This window comes from Salvelinus alpinus, chromosome 17 (assembly GCF_045679555.1).
Source record: "Salvelinus alpinus chromosome 17, SLU_Salpinus.1, whole genome shotgun sequence".
Taxonomy (NCBI): Eukaryota; Metazoa; Chordata; class Actinopteri; order Salmoniformes; family Salmonidae; genus Salvelinus; species Salvelinus alpinus.
This window is the reverse complement of record NC_092102.1, coordinates 11,668,416-11,686,031: the sequence shown is the minus strand read 5'-3', so window position 1 is coordinate 11,686,031 and position 17,616 is coordinate 11,668,416. Positions and strand designations below refer to the sequence as shown.

At 43.3% G+C, this 17,616-nt stretch overlaps 1 protein-coding gene across 3 annotated transcripts; it reads right to left on the bottom strand.

Moving 5' to 3' along the window:
- Positions 1-212: 212 nt before the first annotated feature.
- LOC139542118 (serine-rich adhesin for platelets-like) lies at positions 213-16,932 on the bottom strand. 3 transcript variants are annotated; one of them, XM_071347174.1, is made up of 4 exons: positions 16,255-16,898; positions 5,339-7,136; positions 4,962-5,225; positions 213-3,275 (listed from the first exon to the last, which is right to left on the bottom strand). In XM_071347174.1, exons 1-4 carry the CDS (start codon positions 16,323-16,325, stop codon positions 2,280-2,282), a joined length of 3,129 nt encoding a protein of 1,042 aa, XP_071203275.1. In that variant the 5' UTR covers positions 16,326-16,898; the 3' UTR covers positions 213-2,279. The 3 variants fall into 3 exon arrangements, with proteins under 3 accessions (XP_071203275.1, XP_071203276.1, XP_071203277.1); XM_071347175.1 differs by having other exon boundaries at positions 16,595-16,898; XM_071347176.1 differs by lacking the exons at positions 213-3,275; positions 4,962-5,225; positions 5,339-7,136 and adding an exon at positions 11,415-12,983 and having other exon boundaries at positions 16,255-16,932.
- Positions 16,933-17,616: the final 684 nt, after the last annotated feature.

The window sequence follows — 17,616 nt, the reverse complement described above, 5'->3', positions numbered from 1 at the left end:
TGTATAGCCCAACATGTATGCTCCAACCATTCATGTTTCAGTCATTTAGCAGACGGTCTTACAGTAGTGAGTGCACACATTTTCGTACTGGTCCCCCATGGGACTCGAACCCACAAACCTGGCTTGCAAGCGCCATGCTCTACCAACTGAGTCACACGGAACCACATTCATGTGCATATTGTGAACACACAGTCAGAATTTCACATATTGTCCAGCAACACTTTCTACTTTTATTACAAGTCAGAAATGCTTCCCATTGGTTGATTCTGATACTTTCCAAGTGGGAAACTCGGGTATCACCATAGGTAAAGGACTCTAGATGGCTAAAACCCATTTTGGCATGGACATCGCCATTGAGGGCTTCCACCATTTTAAAGTAGTCAGCTGGATGGGACTTCCGATGGGTTAAGGAAGGATCACACGATTCCATCAGAGGGATCAGCCAATGAATTATACCCATTGTTTGTTTGCAAACCATAGAGATAGAGGACTCATCTTTGTATCTGTGACATTATAGTGTCTTTGACAGCATGGGCAGTGCCATTGAGGCAATCTCCATTTTTAAGTAGTCAATTTTCTTCTTCACGATTGGCTGATCCCTCTGGATGACCCGGTTGAACATGACTCCAACAGGGTTACCAGGAGGGATCAGCCAATGAAGTTGGAAGGCCCACCCAGTTGACTACATTAAATAGGTGGAAACCCGCAATGCCGCTGCCCATGCTAATACAGCCTTTTGGCCACTAGAGGCCTCTATCATTCTCTATGTTGCCAACTCATAGAAGTAGTAAGAAGAAATGGACTACTTCAAAATGGAGATTGCCTCAATGGCACTGTGCTACTTGTGTATAGTATAATAAACCAAGTTATGAAATAAAATACAGATGGTCTTCGCCATAGTGTGTAATAGACATAATGGGATTTCAATGTATTTTCCACAGTTGCTTCTGATTCTAATCAAATGGTATTATTACACACATCTTGGTATGTGCTTTTTCATGTTATAACCAATTTAATCCCAGCCTTAATGTTCCTTATTGATGCTGGCTTCACACAGATAATTCACTGCTGTGGTAACTTCCTGTGACTATGAGAAAGGCTGTTTTCAAAATTAGAGGCAGTGAAACTGTATAGCTTAGCCCTAAACTTGTGTGCATTACTTCAGATTTTTTTTTGCATTCTCTGTAAACTATTTTGATAGTGCTTACAAATGCAATGTCATTACAAAAAGCCACTCCGTAGCAATTGCCAGTGTTTTCCAGGGAGTCCTGGGTTCCATAGAATCAATAAAAACATATACAGCATACCCATTGGCATACATACAAAGGGATACATACAAAAGCACATCTAAAATCACAGCATACACATCATATGCGGTAGCCTACATACAAAACCACGCTCACGTTACAGCTATATGTACTGCTCTTTTGAAGGTGGACATGCTAGATAGCTCTCGTGTGGATAAGTCCAGCTTGTTCCAGTACAACGGTCCAAAGACCTGCAGACTGCCTTGAAAGGCCATGTTTTTTGCAAATGGTTGTGCCAGTAGATGCGGGTCCCATTGGTCATAGGCTTTGACTGCTGCTGTGGTGCGCCCCCGGTGTTGGTAAATTGTCAGGATGATGTCCTTGGAGATGAAGTCTCGTCTCCTTCTCAAAACCCATTGGAGCAGAAGCTCAGAGGGGAGGGACATCTGGCTTTTTCATCCAATGGATTTTGGAGGAGACAAGGAGAGAAGAGCATGCAATTGCTCATCTCAAGAGCAGTACACATGATTTATTAAATGTTTTGAGTTACAGTATTTTCATTTACAGACAGAAAAACACTTATGCCTACTAACCAAATGTAAATATTACATTAAAAAATAAATGACTCTTAAGGAAGCCAACAAGTATCTTTATGCAGTTTGAAGATGGCATTGTGATCCATCTTTGCAGAACAAATATAGAAAACAGCAAAAGCTTGATGAAACAGAAATACAAACATCAGAAAATGCTAGTCTGTAAAATGTAAATATTTTCTAAAACATCTTAAGATGCTTAGTCAATGCATCAATATATTCTCTCACTACCCTTATCCACTGGGGAAAACAGGACAGTTACATTTCAATACTGAAATTATTGTATTTTGGAATTAAACATTCAATACTGAAAATAAGTTTATTAATTTCCTGCAGTGAATAAAACTTAAATTACATAAATATGATGGATAAGAGTTCTATAAGGCTAAAGTTGTGAGATACATTATGGAATTTGAAAAGTGATTCCATCCTCTCAAACTCAGCTCATGTTCTTTCTAATCATCTCAAGAGCCGCTTCCTTCTCCTTCAAGAGATCTTTCAGTCGTTTGATTCTCTCATGACGCTTGATTTCTTCAGGGTCCATGGGTGCTGTAGAGCAGAGATAACTGGTTGGGATCTCTCCAGCTGTACTACTTCCCTGCTCACTCATAGTTGAAGGACATTGGATCTCCATAGATGCTGGCTCTTTATCTTTCGCTTGAGCCTTTGTGGACTTTCTCCCCTTTTGTTTAGTCGACTCTGCAACTGCACTGGTACGGTTCCCTGAGGACCTGGTGTTTGGTGGTTTAGATGAATCAGGCTCCTCTTGTGAAGTGGATGATGTGCTCATTGCTTTGACTTGTGTTCCAGTCACCTCACATGGACATGCAGTGCATCTTCTCCCCTTTCCCCTTCTTCTAGAGTTTGGCTTTATGTTGCTTGCTGTACCACAGCAGGGCCTAGGAGCGCAATCCATAGCTTCAGTGTTTGTTTGTGGGTGGACAGATGAAACGGGTGAGTTTGAGCTTCGTTTTGAAATATGCACCAGATCGAGATCTGGCAGAGGTTTGGAAGGGACAACTGTTTCATCTGTAAAATAATTGACAGTCGGTTCCTCATAAACAACTATCTGTTCACCATCAAATAACATGTCCAGCTGAGGAGTTTGACTGGTAAGGGGCTGCAATATCAACTGAGGAGTTTGACTGGTAAGGGGCTGCATGTCCAGCTGAGGAGTTTGACTGGTAAGGGGCTGCATGTCCAGCTGAGGAGTTTGACTGGTAAGGGGCTGCATGTCCAGCTGAGGAGTTTGACTGGTAAGGGGCTGCATGTCCAGCTGAGGAGTTTGACTGGTAAGGGGCTGCATGTCCAGCTGAGGAGTTTGACTGGTAAGGGGCTCTGGGTTTTCTGAACTTTTAAATGCATTTTCAACTTTTTCTATTTTCTGCCTTTTAGCATTTTTTGGGCAACTATCATTGTTCCTTGTGGCAGAGACCTGTGAGAAAACAATGTTTTTAATTTCAGAGTGGAAAATACAGTAATAAACTCAGCAAAAAAAGAAACGCCCTCTCACTGTCAACTACGTTTATTTTCAGCAAACTTAACATGTGTAAATATTTGTATGAACATAACAAGATTCAACAACTGAGACATAAACTGAATCAGTTTCACAGACATGTGACTAACAGAAATGGAATAATGTGTCCCTGAACAAAGGGGGGGGGGGTCAAAATCAAAAGTAACAGTCAGTATCTGGTTTGGCCACCAGCTGCATTAAGTACTGCAGTGCATCTCCTCCTCATGGACTGCACCAGATTTGCCAGTTCATGCTGTGAGATATTACCCCACTCTTCCACCAAGGCACCTGCAAGTTCCCGGACATTTCTGGGGGGGAATGGCCCTAGCCCCCACCCTCCGATCCAACAGGTCCCAGACATGCTCAATGGGATTGAGATCTGGGCTCTTCGCTGGCCATGGCAGAACACTGACATTCCTGTCTTCCAGGAAATCACACACAGAACAAGCAGTATGGCTGGTGGCATTGTCATTCTGGAGAGTCATGTCAGGATGAGCCTGCAGGAAGGGTACCACATGAGGGAGGAGGATGCCTTCCCTGTAACGCACAGCTTTGAGATTGCCTGCAATGACAACAAGCTCAGTCCGATGATGCTGTAACACACCGCCCCAGACCATGACGGACCCTCCACCTCCAAATCGATCCCGCTCCGAGTACAGGCCTCGGTGTAACGCTCATTCCTTCGACGATAAACGCGAATTTGACCATCACCCCTGGTGAGACAAAACCGCGACTCGTCGGTGAATAGCACTTTTTCAGTCCTGTCTGGTCCAGCGACGGTGGGTTTGTGCCCATAGGCGACGTTGTTGCCGGTGATGTCTGGTGAGGAAACTGCCTTACAACAGGCCTACAAGCCCTCAATCCAGCCTCTCTCAGCCAATTGTGGACAGTCTGAACACTGATGGAGGGATTGTGCATTCCTGGAGTAACTCGGGCAGTTGTTGTTGCCATCCTGTACCTGTCCCGCAGGTGTGATTTTTGGATGTACCGATCCTGTGCAGTGGTCTGTGGTCTGCCACTGCGAGAACGATCAGCTGTCCGTCCTGTCTCCCTGTAGCGCTGTCTTAGGCGTCTCACAGTACGGACATCGCAATTTATTTCCCTGGCCACATCTGCAGTCCTCATGCCTCCTTGCAGCATGCCTAAGGCACGTTCAAGCAGATGAGCAGGGACCCTGGGCATCTGTCTTTGGTGTTTTTCAGCGTCAGTAGGAAGGCCTCTTTAGTGTCCTAAGTTTTCATAACTGTGACCTTAATTGCCTACCGTCTGTAAGCTGTTAGTGTCTTAACGACCGTTCCACAGGTGCATGTTCATTAATTGTTTATGGTTCACTGAACAAGCATGGGAAACAGTGTTTAAACCCTTTACAATGAAGATCTGTGAAGTTATTTGGATTTTTACGAATTATCTTTGAAAGACAAGGGTCCTGAAAAAGGGAAGTTTCTTTTTTGCTGAGTTTAGCATCTTGGAAAATACTGTTCTAATGAATGGTAAAACAATGTGGACTTTGCCAAAGTTGAGTTTGGAGACAATCTAATAGGCAACATCAATATACAGTACAAAATCCATTAGAAAGCTTTAGAAAAGTAGAAGATTATAATTTACCTGTGTTTCATTATGTACCCTCTTTTTCGTCACAAATATTGATCTCTGTAACAATTTGCGAATAGCCTCTATGGTACGTTTGTTTGTGGTCCCAATCTGAGGAAACACCTTAGGGTTAGCCTTGGGCTTAGAATCTATCCTCTTCAAACATATCTGCACATCAGATGTGATCCCAAACATCTGTTTCAGCAGGCGATCACAAGTTCCCAGGGATTCCTGGTCCAACATGGAAGTCTGCTGCTCAGGAATGGGATCTGATGAGCTCTGAAATTTGGGAATGATCAAGATTAAAAGTTTAGAAAAACTTGGCCCTTGAGAGTTTACCTTATTAGCTATCCTACTGATCATGTAGTTATGTGAATAGTGGGTTGTCGTACCTTTTTTTTGTGTGTCTCCATTTCTGTTTGGAGAGCGGTGCATTCAGGAATGTTCTCCATTTCTTGAGTGGAGGCATTGTGCTGACTATTTCCAATGCTTTGGTCAGTGGCATCATTCTGGATGTTCCCCATTTCTTGGGTGGTGGCACCACTCTGAATGTTCTCAATTCGGAGTCCAGTTGCACTGCCATAAAATCCTTCCATGTGCAGTCTTTTCCAATCCTGACCAGTGATGTTTTGCTGACGGGAGTTCAACTCTTGGCCTGTTGCAATACCTTGACAGTCTGCCATGTCGTGGGCAGTACCAACATTCTGACACCTTTCTATTGAAAGGCCAGATACATTGTTCTGACTATCCACTACCTGGCCATTCAAATTATTTTGACTACGTACCATTTCTTGTCCAGCTCCGAAGTCATCCAGCATATGAGACATTTCTCCTTCACCTACTTTAGGCACCGCTTTGGGTGGAAGGTATGAGACAAATATTACATTGGAGTCTTCGTCCTCATCAATTTCAGACTGTCTGAAAAGTTGCCTTGTTACATCTCTTGTTGATATTGCCTGGCATGTGAGGTCATCCTGGGAATCATCGTCACAGAGGTCAATGATTTCATCTGGTATGACAATGTGTTTTGCGTCTGGTCTGGTTTTATTTGACAATTGTGACCCAGATGAGGAGCACAAGGGTAGGGAGGGCGGTAAGCTGATTCTCTGATTGAATCCAACATTTTCCTTTGCCTGCGTAGAGGAGGTACCCATGCTCCTACTGGCCTCCAAGGGTTTTGATGGTCTGTTACAAAGCTCAGGGGTTTTGTTAGCTACAAAATACACCTTCCCATTGTACATCACTAAGGCATTGTCCTTCTCTTGTCCAATTTTTGTCTGACCCTCTTGGGAAGTTGAATAGTTTTTTGCTGTGTGATCACACGTTTTGCTGGCTTTTTCCATCTCTGCCACAGTTTTCAGGATATCTGAGGTCATAGAAGATGAATTCACAGGAACACGGCATGGAGCAGGTAAGCCATCCGCCTCCTCAATCACCCACTTAATAGGAGTGACCAGTCTTTTGCCATCCTTGGCAGTAATAGAACACTGTCTTGAGCCTGTTGAAGAGCATGTAGAAAGTGTTTGGCCAGATGACCTTGGAAGTCGGCTGAGTGAAGGGGCTGATTTCGGAGATGTTGGTACATAATTATGCTTCATGGTTTGGACAGGGGACACATAAAGAACCATTGGTGAATTTGAGGCACAGGTCGTTGATGAAGTAAATATCTGTCTCTTTATGGCTGGGGGGAGTGCGGATGCTGGGAGGGTTTTGACTTGTGCATTAGGTGGAATTTGAAGGTATTGTCCATTTGGAAGCGCTGGGGATTTCACAGTGACTGGCAGCTTTTTCTTATTTATAAGTGTTAGGCCAAATGTGTTCCCACAGGTAAACTCTGGTGATGTCAAGGATCCTGCACTTTGGGCAACTTTTGTTGTTACTATTGGAGTCTGGATGCGCACTGAAGGATATATTCCTGTCAGATTGGCTGGATTTGGAGAGGTACTCGCGTAAAATGGCCTTTTATTCACAAATTGTTCTTTAGCTGTGGGTCCCGAAATAGATATGTTACTCTTCGAAATTGATGGAACATTCGAGGTATAATCTCGTTTAGTTTCAGCAATGTCCTTTATAGTGCCCGTTGGTGATCGAACAAACTGTCCGTTGACTTTTTGAACAGGGATTAGATTCATAACAGTTCTCCCATTGGTTCCCACAGCTGGCATCGCTTGGTAAAAGACACCTGTCCCACTGAAAAGGAAAAATAAAATATATATAAACATTTCACAGCAAGACACCAGGTAATTCAAAACTTTAGACAGTTAAACTCTCGAGAGAAAGATTTACCAATCTTTCCCTTAAGAAGGTTAGGCCTGTGTTCAATACAATACAGGCCACCTCTTAATTGAGAACAAATCAATGCAGTTAGATTTGGATGTATTCAATACAACAGTCACTCACTCATACACTGACACATCACACCCTTTCCTTGAAAGCCCTACTCCCTACTTTTCCTTTAATAATTCTCTCTTTCTGAGATTGTTTTTGGCATTGTTTTTGTATAGATTTCTGTTTCTTGTGGTTCTTTGATACTATCTAAAATATCTTAGGGGCCTTGGAAAATATTATATAAATCCCATGTATTCTTATTATTAAAGAGCCAAGCCTTATTGTTTTTGTGTGATTCTCCTTGCATCTCAAGCCCAGATTGTCAAAAAGGTTATACAAATGGGCATACAAGTGAAACAGCCAATCCCAGAACTGAACGGCCCACAGGTGGCACTATAAAAGGCACTTAATAACAGGTAGACTCAGTGAAAAGACATTGCCACGAGCAGCACCGCAGATATTGAAACTTCGCTCTCACAGTCACACACAGTATCTGCGCAAGAGGACCAAAACAGCAGAGAAGATGAGCCTCACCCTTCAACACTCTTAGTTGTTGCGGAAATTGACCACCTATGATGTTGATTTTCTGCATCTACGTCATAACGCTGAGTCTACCTTTAAATTCAAACGCTCAGTCCACCACACCATTTGATGGAGAGCTAAGAAATTTAGTATATGCAATAACGACAGAAATGTTATTGGCACCCTTGATAAAGATTATCAAAAAAGACTGTATAATATAAATAATACAAATACTGAGCTGTATTGTATTCACATTTCATATATATACACACACACAGTTGAAATCGGAAGTTTACATACACCTTAGCCAAATACATTTAAACTCAGTTTTTCACAATTCCTGACATTTAATCCTAGTACAAATTCCCTGTCAGTTAGGATCACCACTTTATTTTAAGAATGTGAAATGTCAGAATAATAGTAGAGAGAAAGATTTATTTCAAATGTTTCGGGTAGCTTCCCACAATAAGTTGGGTGAATTTTGGCCCATTCCTCCTGACAGAGCTGGTGTAACTGAGTCAGGTTTGTAGGCTTCCTTGCTCACACACGCTTTCTCAGTTCTGCCCACAAATTTTCTATCGGATTTTATTTTATTTATTTTACCTTTATTTAACTAGGCAAGTCAGTTAAGAACAAATTCTTATTTTCAATGACGGCCTAGTGGGTTAACTGCCTTGTTCAGGGGCAGAACGACAGACTGTTACCTTGTCAGCTCGGGGATTCGATCTTGCAACCTTTCGGTTACAAGTCTAACTTGTAACCTTTCGGTTACAAGTTACTAGGCTACCTGCCGCCCCTTCCAGAATTGAGGTCAGGGCTTTGTGATGGCCACTCCAATATAGAGGTCGACCGATTTTGATTTTTCAACGCCGATAACGATTATTGGAGGACCAAAAAAAGCCGATACCGATTATTGGAGGACCAAAAAAAGCCGATACCGATTAAATCGGACGATTTATATATATATATATATACACTGCTCAAAAAAATAAAGGGAACACTTAAACAACACAATGTAACTCCAAGTCAATCACACTTCTATGAAATCAAACTGTCCACTTAGGAAGCAACACTGATTGACAATAAATTTCACATGCTGTTGTGCAAATGGAATAGACAAAAGGTGGAAATTATAGGCAATTAGCAAGACACCCCCAAAAAAGGAGTGATTCTGCAGGTGGTGACCACAGACCACTTCTCAGTTCCTATGCTTCCTGGCTGATGTTTTGGTCACTTTTGAATGCTGGCGGTGCTCTCACTCTAGTGGTAGCATGAGACGGAGTCTAGAACCCACGCAAGTGGCTCAGGTAGTGCAGTTCATCCAGGATGGCACATCAATGCGAGCTGTGGCAAAAAGGTTTGCTGTGTCTGTCAGCGTAGTGTCCAGAGCATGGAGGCGCTACCAGGAGACAGGCCAGTACATCAGGAGATGTGGAGGAGGCCGTAGGAGGGCAACAACCCAGCAGCAGGACCGCTACCTCCGCCTTTGTGCAAGGAGGATCAGGAGGAGCAAAACCAGCCAAAACCTTTTAGAGCAAGCCAAATAATTTCATGTTTTAAAAGTTATCCTAGATCAGGATTCATTGTTTGAATGTAAGATGCCAATCATTTGACCTCCAGCAGGCCACAAATGTGCATGTGTCTGCTCAAACGGTCAGAAACAGACTCCATGAGGGTGGTATGAGGGCCCGACGTCCACAGGTGGGGGTTGTGCTTACAGCCCAACACCGTGCAGGACGTTTGGCATTTGCCAGAGAACACCAAGATTGGCAAATTCGCCACTGGCGCCCTGTGCTCTTCACAGATGAAAGCAGGTTCACACTGAGCACGTGACAGAGTCTGGAGACGCCGTGGAGAACGTTCTGCTGCCTACAACATCCTCCAGCATGACCGGTTTGGCGGTGGGTCAGTCATGGTGTGGGGTGGCATTTCTTTGGGGGGGCCGCACAGCCCTCCATGTGCTCGCCAGAGGTAGCCTGACTGCCATTAGGTACCTAGATGAGATCCTCAGACCCCTTGTGAGACCATATGCTGGTGCGGTTGGCCCTGGGTTCCTCCTAATGCAAGACAATGCTAGACCTCATGTGGCTGGAGTGTGTCAGCAGTTCCTGCAAGAGGAAGGCATTGATGCTATGGACTGGCCCGCCCGTTCCCCAGACCTGAATCCAATTGAGCACATCTGGGACATCATGTCTCGCTCCATCCACCAACGCCACGTTGCACCACAGACTGTCCAGGAGTTGGCGGATGCTTTAGTCCAGGTCTGGGAGGAGATCCCTCAGGAGGCCATCCGCCAACCCCTTCAGGAGCATGCCCAGGCGTTGTAGGGAGGTCATACGGGCACGTGGAGGCCACACACACTACTGAGCCTCATTTTGACTTGTTTTAAGGACATTACATCAAAGTTGGATCAGCCTGTAGTGTGGTTTTCCACTTTAATTTTGAGTGTGACTCCAAATCCAGACCTCCATGGGTTGATAAATTTGATTTCCATTGATAATTTTTGTGTGATTTTGTTGTCAGCACATTCAACTATGTAAAGAAAAAAGTATTTAATAAGAATATTTCATTCATTCAGATCTAGGATGTGTTATTTTAGTGTTCCCTTTATTTTTTTGAGCAGTGTATGAGTTGAAGTCGGAAGTTTACATACACTTAGGTTGGAGTCATTAAAACTCGTTTTTCGACCACTCCACAAATTTCTTGTTAAAACTTCTTAAGGCTAGGGGGCAGTAATCGGAAGTTTGGATGAATGACGTGCCCAAAGTAAACTGCATGTTACTCAGGCCCTGAAGCTAGGACATGCATATAATTGGTAGGATTTTTCTATCCACTCTAAAGTTTCCAAAACTGTTAAAATAATGTCTGTGAGTATAACAAAACTGATATAGCAGGCGAAAACCCGAGGAGAATCCATACGGATTTTTTTTGGGGGGGGGAGGGGTGACACCATTTAAAATGCCTGTCTATGGGAATATCAAAGGAATACCTCCCAGATTGCAGTTCCTAGGGCTTCCGGCAGATGTCAACAGTCTTTAGAAAGAGTTTCAGGCTTGTTTTTTGAAAAATGAGCTAGAATTCGTCGTTTTTCTAGTTGGCTCCCATTTTGGCTGTAGTATTGTGGCGCGTGTCGGTGAGGGTGAGCACTTCGTTATTTATCTCCGGTAATGAACATACTATTCTGTCTTAAATTGTATATTTACATATTAGGGTACCTGAGGACTGATTAGAAACGTTGTTTGACTTGTTTAGCCTAAGTTTATTGGTAACTTTTGGGATTCATTTGTATGCATTTTGAACGAGGGAAACCAGTGGATTACTGAGTCAAGCGCGCCAACTAAACTGCCCTTTTCGGATATAAAGAAGGACTTTATCGAACAAAAGGACCATTTGTTATGTAGATGGGACCCTTGTGATTGCAAACAGAGGAAGATCTTCAAAGGTAAGTGATTTATTTTATCGCTATTTCTGACTTTTGTGATGCCTCTGCTTGTTTGGAAAATGTTTGTAATGCTTTTGTACGCGGGGCGATGTCCTCAGATAATCGCATGTAAAGCCTTTTTGACATCTGACAAAGCGGCTGAATTAACAAGAAGTTAAGCTTTTAAACGATGACACTTGTATTTTCATGAATGTTTAATATTTTGAATTTCGCGTTCTGCAATTTCACAGGATTTTGGCCAAAGAGAGCCCAAAGAGGTTTTAACAAACAATCATTTTGGCCAGTCGGTTAGGACATCTACTTTGTGCATGACACAGTCATTTTTCCAACAATTGTTCACAGACATTATTTCACTTATCACAATATCACAATTCTAGTGGGTCAGAAGTTTACATACACTAAGTTTAAACAGCTTGGAAAATTCCAGAAAATGCCACCATGGCTTTAGAAGCTTCTGATAGGCTAATTGACATAATTTGAGTCAATTGGAGGTGTACCTGTGGATGTATTTCAAGGCCTACTTTCAAACTCAGTGCCTCTTTGCTTGACATCATGGGAAAATCAGCCAAGAAAAAAATTGTAGACCTTAACAAGTCTGGTTCATCCTTGGGAGCAATTTCCAAACGCCTGAAGGTACCACGTTCATCTGTACAAACAATAGTACACAAGTATAAACACCATGGGACCACGCAGCTGTCATACCGCTCAGGAAGGAGACGTGCGAAAAGTGCAAATCAATCCCAGAACAGCAAAAGACCTGGTGAAGATGCTGGTACAAAAGTATCTATATCCACAGTAAAACATTTACATTTAAGTCATTTAGCAGACGCTCTTATCCAGAGCGACTTACAAATTGGTGCATTCACCTTATGACATCCAGTGGAACAGCCACTTTACAATAGTGCATCTAAATCTTTTAAGGGGGGGGCGGTCAGAAGGATTACTTTATCCTATCCTAGGTATTCCTTAAAGAGGTGGGGTTTCAGGTGTCTCCGGAAGGTGGTGATTGACTCCGCTGTCCTGGCGTCGTGAGGGAGTTTGTTCCACCATTGGGGGGCCAGAGCAGCGAACAGTTTTGACTGGGCTGAGCGGGAACTGTACTTCCTCAGTGGTAGGGAGGCGAACAGGCCAGAGGTGGATGAACGCAGTGCCCTTGTTTGGGTGTAGGGCCTGATCAGAGCCTGAAGGTACTGAGGTGCCGTTCCCCTCACAGCTCCGTAGGCAAGCACCATGGTCTTGTAGCGGATGCGAGCTTCAACTGGAAGCCAGTGGAGAGAGCGGAGGAGCGGGGTGACGTGAGAGAACTTGGGAAGGTTGAACACCAGACGGGCTGCGGCGTTCTGGATGAGTTGTAGAGGTTTAATGGCACAGGCAGGGAGCCCAGCCAACAGCGAGTTGCAGTAATCCAGACGGGAGATGACAAGTGCCTGGATTAGGACCTGCGCCGCTTCCTGTGTGAGGCAGGGTCGTACTCTGCGGATGTTGTAGAGCATGAACCTACAGGAACGGGCCACCGCCTTGATGTTAGTTGAGAACGACAGGGTGTTGTCCAGGATGACGCCAAGGTTCTTAGCGCTCTGGGAGGAGGACACAATGGAGTTGTCAACCGTGATGGCGAGATCATGGAACGGGCAGTCCTTCCCCGGGAGGAAGAGCAGCTCCGTCTTGCCGAGGTTCAGCTTGAGGTGGTGATCCGTCATCCACACTGATATGTCTGCCAGACATGCAGAGATGCGATTCGCCACCTGGTCATCAGAAGGGGGAAAGGAGAAGATTAATTGTGTGTCGTCTGCATAGCAATGATAGGAGAGACCATGTGAGGTTATGACAGAGCCAAGTGACTTGGTGTATAGCGAGAATAGGAGAGGGCCTAGAACCGAGCCCTGGGGGACACCAGTGGTGAGAACACGTGGTGAGGAGACAGATTCTCGCCACGCCACCTGGTAGGAGCGACCTGTCAGGTAGGACGCAATCCAAGCGTGGGCCGCGCCGGAGATGCCCAACAAGTGCAAATTACTCCCAGAACAACAGCAAAGGACCTTGTGAAGATGTTGGAGGAAACAGGTACAAAGGTATCTATATCCACAGTAAAACAAGCCCTATATCGACATAACCTGAAAGGCCGCTCAGCTAGGAAGAAGCCACTGCTCCAAAACCGCCATAAAAAAGCCAGACTACGGTTTGCAACTGCACATGGGGACAAAGAGAGTACTTTTTGGAGAAATGTCCTCTGGTCTGATGAAACAATAATAGAACTGTTTGGCCATAATGACCATCGTTGTGTTTAGAGGAAAAAAGGGGGAGGCTTGCAACCCGAAAACACCATCCCAACCGTGAAATCCAGGTTGTTCTTCAAATCAGTTTTGGAATACAGTCGAAACAGCAAGTTATCAAATCGGATGTGTGTTTTTAGACAGCAGTCATTTGCTGACATGGCTACGCAAATTGACATAGTAACAACGGGTTTGCTTTTGAGCCTTGATATTTAACAGGATGTGCAACCTCATCTCCCCCCTCTTTAACGCAATTGATTTCAACGTGATATATCGATATGAGTTGACTAATAAGTGTTGCATTTCTCATTGTTTTGGCGACCCTCAAATCAAAATGCATCACTTTTGCAGGTTGTTCTCTAACCAGTGATGTAAAGAATCTCCAGTTTCCAAGTGTAAAAAAAAAAACGTGTTAGTTTCAACAGTGCATGCAACCTGATTTCCCCCCTAATTCATAGTGATTTAAACCACCTGTAAAAACATGGTTTTGGTGCGCGTGCAATTTACAACGCATTCGGAAACTATTCAGACCCCTCGACTTTTTCCACATTTTCCACATCAATCTACACACAATACCCATAATGACAAAGCAAAACGTTTTTTTTTTTTTTAAATGCACAATTATAAAAAATAAAACATTGAAATATCACATTTAGATAAGTATTCAGACCCTTTACTCATTACTTTGTTGAAGAACCTTTGGCAGCGATTACAGCCTTGAGTCTTCTTGGGTAAGCTAGGCACACCTGTATTTGGGGTATTTCTCCCATCCTCTGCAGATCCTCTCAAGCTCTGTCAGGTTGGATGGGGAGCGTCGCTGCACAGGTATTTTCAGGTCTCTCCAGAGATGTTTGATCAAGTTCAAGTCTGGCCTCAGGCTGGGCGACTCAAGGACATTGAGACTTGTCCCGAAGCCACACTTGCGTTGTCTTGGCTGTGTGCTTAGGGTCGTTGTCCCGTTGGAAGGTGAACCTTCGCCCCAGTCTGAGGTCCTGAGCAGGTTTTAGTCAAGGATCTCTCTGTACTTCGCTCGGTTCATCTTTCCCTCGATCCTAGTCCTTGCCACTGAAAATCATCCCCACAGCATGATGCTGCCACCACCATGCTTCACTGTAGGGATGGTGTCAGGTTTCCTCCAGATGTGACGCTTGGCATTCAGGCCAAATAGTTCAATCTTTGGTTTCATCAGACCAGAGAATCTTGTTTATCATGGTCTGAGAGTCCTTTAGATGCCTTTTGGCAAACTCCAAGAGGGCTGTCGTGTGCTTTTTACTGAGGAGCGGCTTCCGCTCAATCTTGAGTCTCATAGGGTCTGACTACTTATCTAAATAAGTAGTTTTATTTTTTAATAAATTAGCAAACATTTAGGAAAAAAACTGTGTTTTCGCTTTGTCATTATGGGCTATTATGTGTAGATTGATGGGGCCATTATTTATCCATTTTAGAATAATGCTGTAATGTGGGCACCATTGAGAGCATCCTGTCGGGTTGTAACACCGCCTGGTACGGCAACTGCACTCGAAAGGGTGATGCGGTCAGCCCAAAGCATCACCGGGAGCACACTGCCTGCCCTTCAGGACATCTGTTCACCACACTGTCATCCAGAAGGCGAGGTCAGTACAGGTGCATCACAGCTGGGACCGAGAGACTGAAAAACAGCTTCTATGTCAAGGCCATTAAACTGTTAAATAGCCATCACTAGCTGGACTCCACCCAGTACCCTGCCCTGAACTTAGTCACTGTCACTAGCCGGCTACCACCCGGTTATTCATCTCTGCACCTTAGAGGCTGCTGCCCTATGTACATAGACATCAAATAAAATGTTATTGGTCACATACACATGTTTAGCAGATGTTATTGCAGGTGTAGAGAAATGCTTGTGGACATGGAACACTGGCCACTTTATTAATGTTAACATACTGCTTTACCCATTTCATATGTACACTGTAACTCTAGTCCATTCAACTATTGCTGTACATATAGGTTGGGTTGCACCAACATGGATTAATCTTGTTGCACCAAATTTTATACCTAGTTTTACATTAATTGGGGGCGGCAGGTGGTTGGGCCAGTAACCGAAAGGTTTCTGGCTCGAATCCCTGAGCTGACAAGGTAAAAATCTATCGTTCTGCCCCTGAACAAGGCAATTAACCCACTGTTCCCCGGTAGGCCGTCATTGTAAATAAGAATTTGTTCTTAACTGACTTGCCTAGTTAAATAATTGTTAGTTAAATAATTGTTACATTTAAAAATGAATCCTAGTTAAATTAAATCATTCCTCTAATCTAAGTTTAGTTTTCACTTTAAACCTTGATTAATTTTAAGCCTTTTGCTGAATGAATTTAAAATATATATATGAACTTGAGGTGGTTTAACTGGTAAACCAAAACAAATACCTCAGAGAATATTTAGAGACAGGTTGAATCTTGTTGAGTTTTTGCCGCCCCGCGTTCCACTAGCAAAGCATAGGCTGGGGCGACACCATGCCTGTTAGTTAGCTAGCCGGAGAAAACCGTACCTGAGAGGCGGGGGCGAAGGACACGGTCTACCGGTGGCTACGTCCAAAGGATCCCGGATAGCAATGATCATTTGAATAGATTTGGCTTTTTCCTTACCTTCCAGTTTAATCCTTTCTTCAATTCAATTGATGTCACCTATTCCAAAAGTTTAAGACACCAGCCCTCATTCCAACTAACATGTTTTTTGATACAGAGATTATCAGATTTTCTTCGTTTAATCTTACCTGAGACACGCGCCTTGAGATGCCATTGTTTTACCTTGACTACTGTATGACACGATATTCAAGTTACTCATCGTTATCCAATGAGTTAGCTTGCCTATCAGTTTGAAGCGCCGAAAGGCAGCGGGCACCCCTTAACAATTTATATAAAGCATATTCATGGCTAACCGAAATTACTGGCAACGTCGTAGGCTAGCTAGCTAATGTCTGTTGGTAACGTCGTTTGATGACAGCTGCGCCATCGAAAGTCAGCTAGCCTAGAGGCATCGTGCTGCTCAGAGTAACGTTAGCTACGTTGCTTTGGCCCTGTATGACTGTCTAATAAACTGGTCAACTAACTCACCTAATTTATATTACATCACTGGTAGGCACTACTTTCTACTGGAAAATAGTTTAACTTTCCAAAACTCTCTGTTAGCTATCGTAAAACTATTTCCGTTGATTTCCTTTTTTGTTGCGTTACACTTCCGCGAAACGTTACCATGGTGCACGTTCAAGAATTTGAATAATTCAAGTTTGTCAATGGCTTCAGAATTCCGCTCAAAACTGTGCGCAAGGCTCATTGAGACCCGTATCTGTTTCAAACGGTATTAATCAAGGTTTCAGTCTATTTCTCTCATCTCCTTCCAACGCAGAGAGCGAACAGAATAGATCAAAACATTACCAGCATAAAAAAAACATTGACGATCTTGAACGCTCCCCACTTGAGACGGCTACAAAAAGAAAGCATAACTTCCGGGGACAATATACAATTTCCGGTGGGATTTGGAGACCTCGGTTTTGTCTAGAAGGGATACAGCTTTTGTCCAAATTGACTTTTCGTAGCAGGTTTATGAGAATTTACAGCAGTTTAGGAGAACTAGTTTAGGAAAAGGGTTATGGTTAAGTAAAATCTAAAATAATGCTTATGTTATTTGTAGTTAGATGTGCTTGCTGAAGGCAAAGCACAACTCTAGATTTCTTACATACTCATATTATTAGCATTATTTGATTTCTCCCCCCCACTCTAGAGCTTAAACGTTCAGGTTATCCTAACTTCAAATTCTTTAAAATCTTTATCAACTATAACTATGTGAATTATGTGAACTTTTCTAGTATTATTTGACTTCTTCCTTCCGCTCAAGAGCTTAAACGATTTAAGCTATTATCAAGAAAGCAACCTCCAAATGGGCAAACTGATCCAACTATAAGTAAACAGTAGTTGGTATTCAAAATTGCCTGTTCTTTGGCCAATGCTACAAGACCAACTTTAAAACGTTCAGGCTATCCTAACTTCAAATTCCTTAAAACTTTTATAAACTATAAACAATGTTAATTAGCATAACCCTTCATGGATTCAATGCCAAACATATGAACACAGTGGTA

Coding starts and splice junctions, on each gene's coding strand:
- LOC139542118 (XM_071347174.1), bottom strand. CDS start 16,325: ATGAGTAACTTGAATATCGTGTCATACAGTAGTCAAGGTAAAACAATG. Junction 5,226..5,338: donor TGGAGACACACAAAAAAAAG/GTACGACAACCC, acceptor CCCAAATTTCAG/AGCTCATCAGATCCCATTCC. Junction 3,276..4,961: donor GGGTACATAATGAAACACAG/GTAAATTATAAT, acceptor GTTTTCTCACAG/GTCTCTGCCACAAGGAACAA.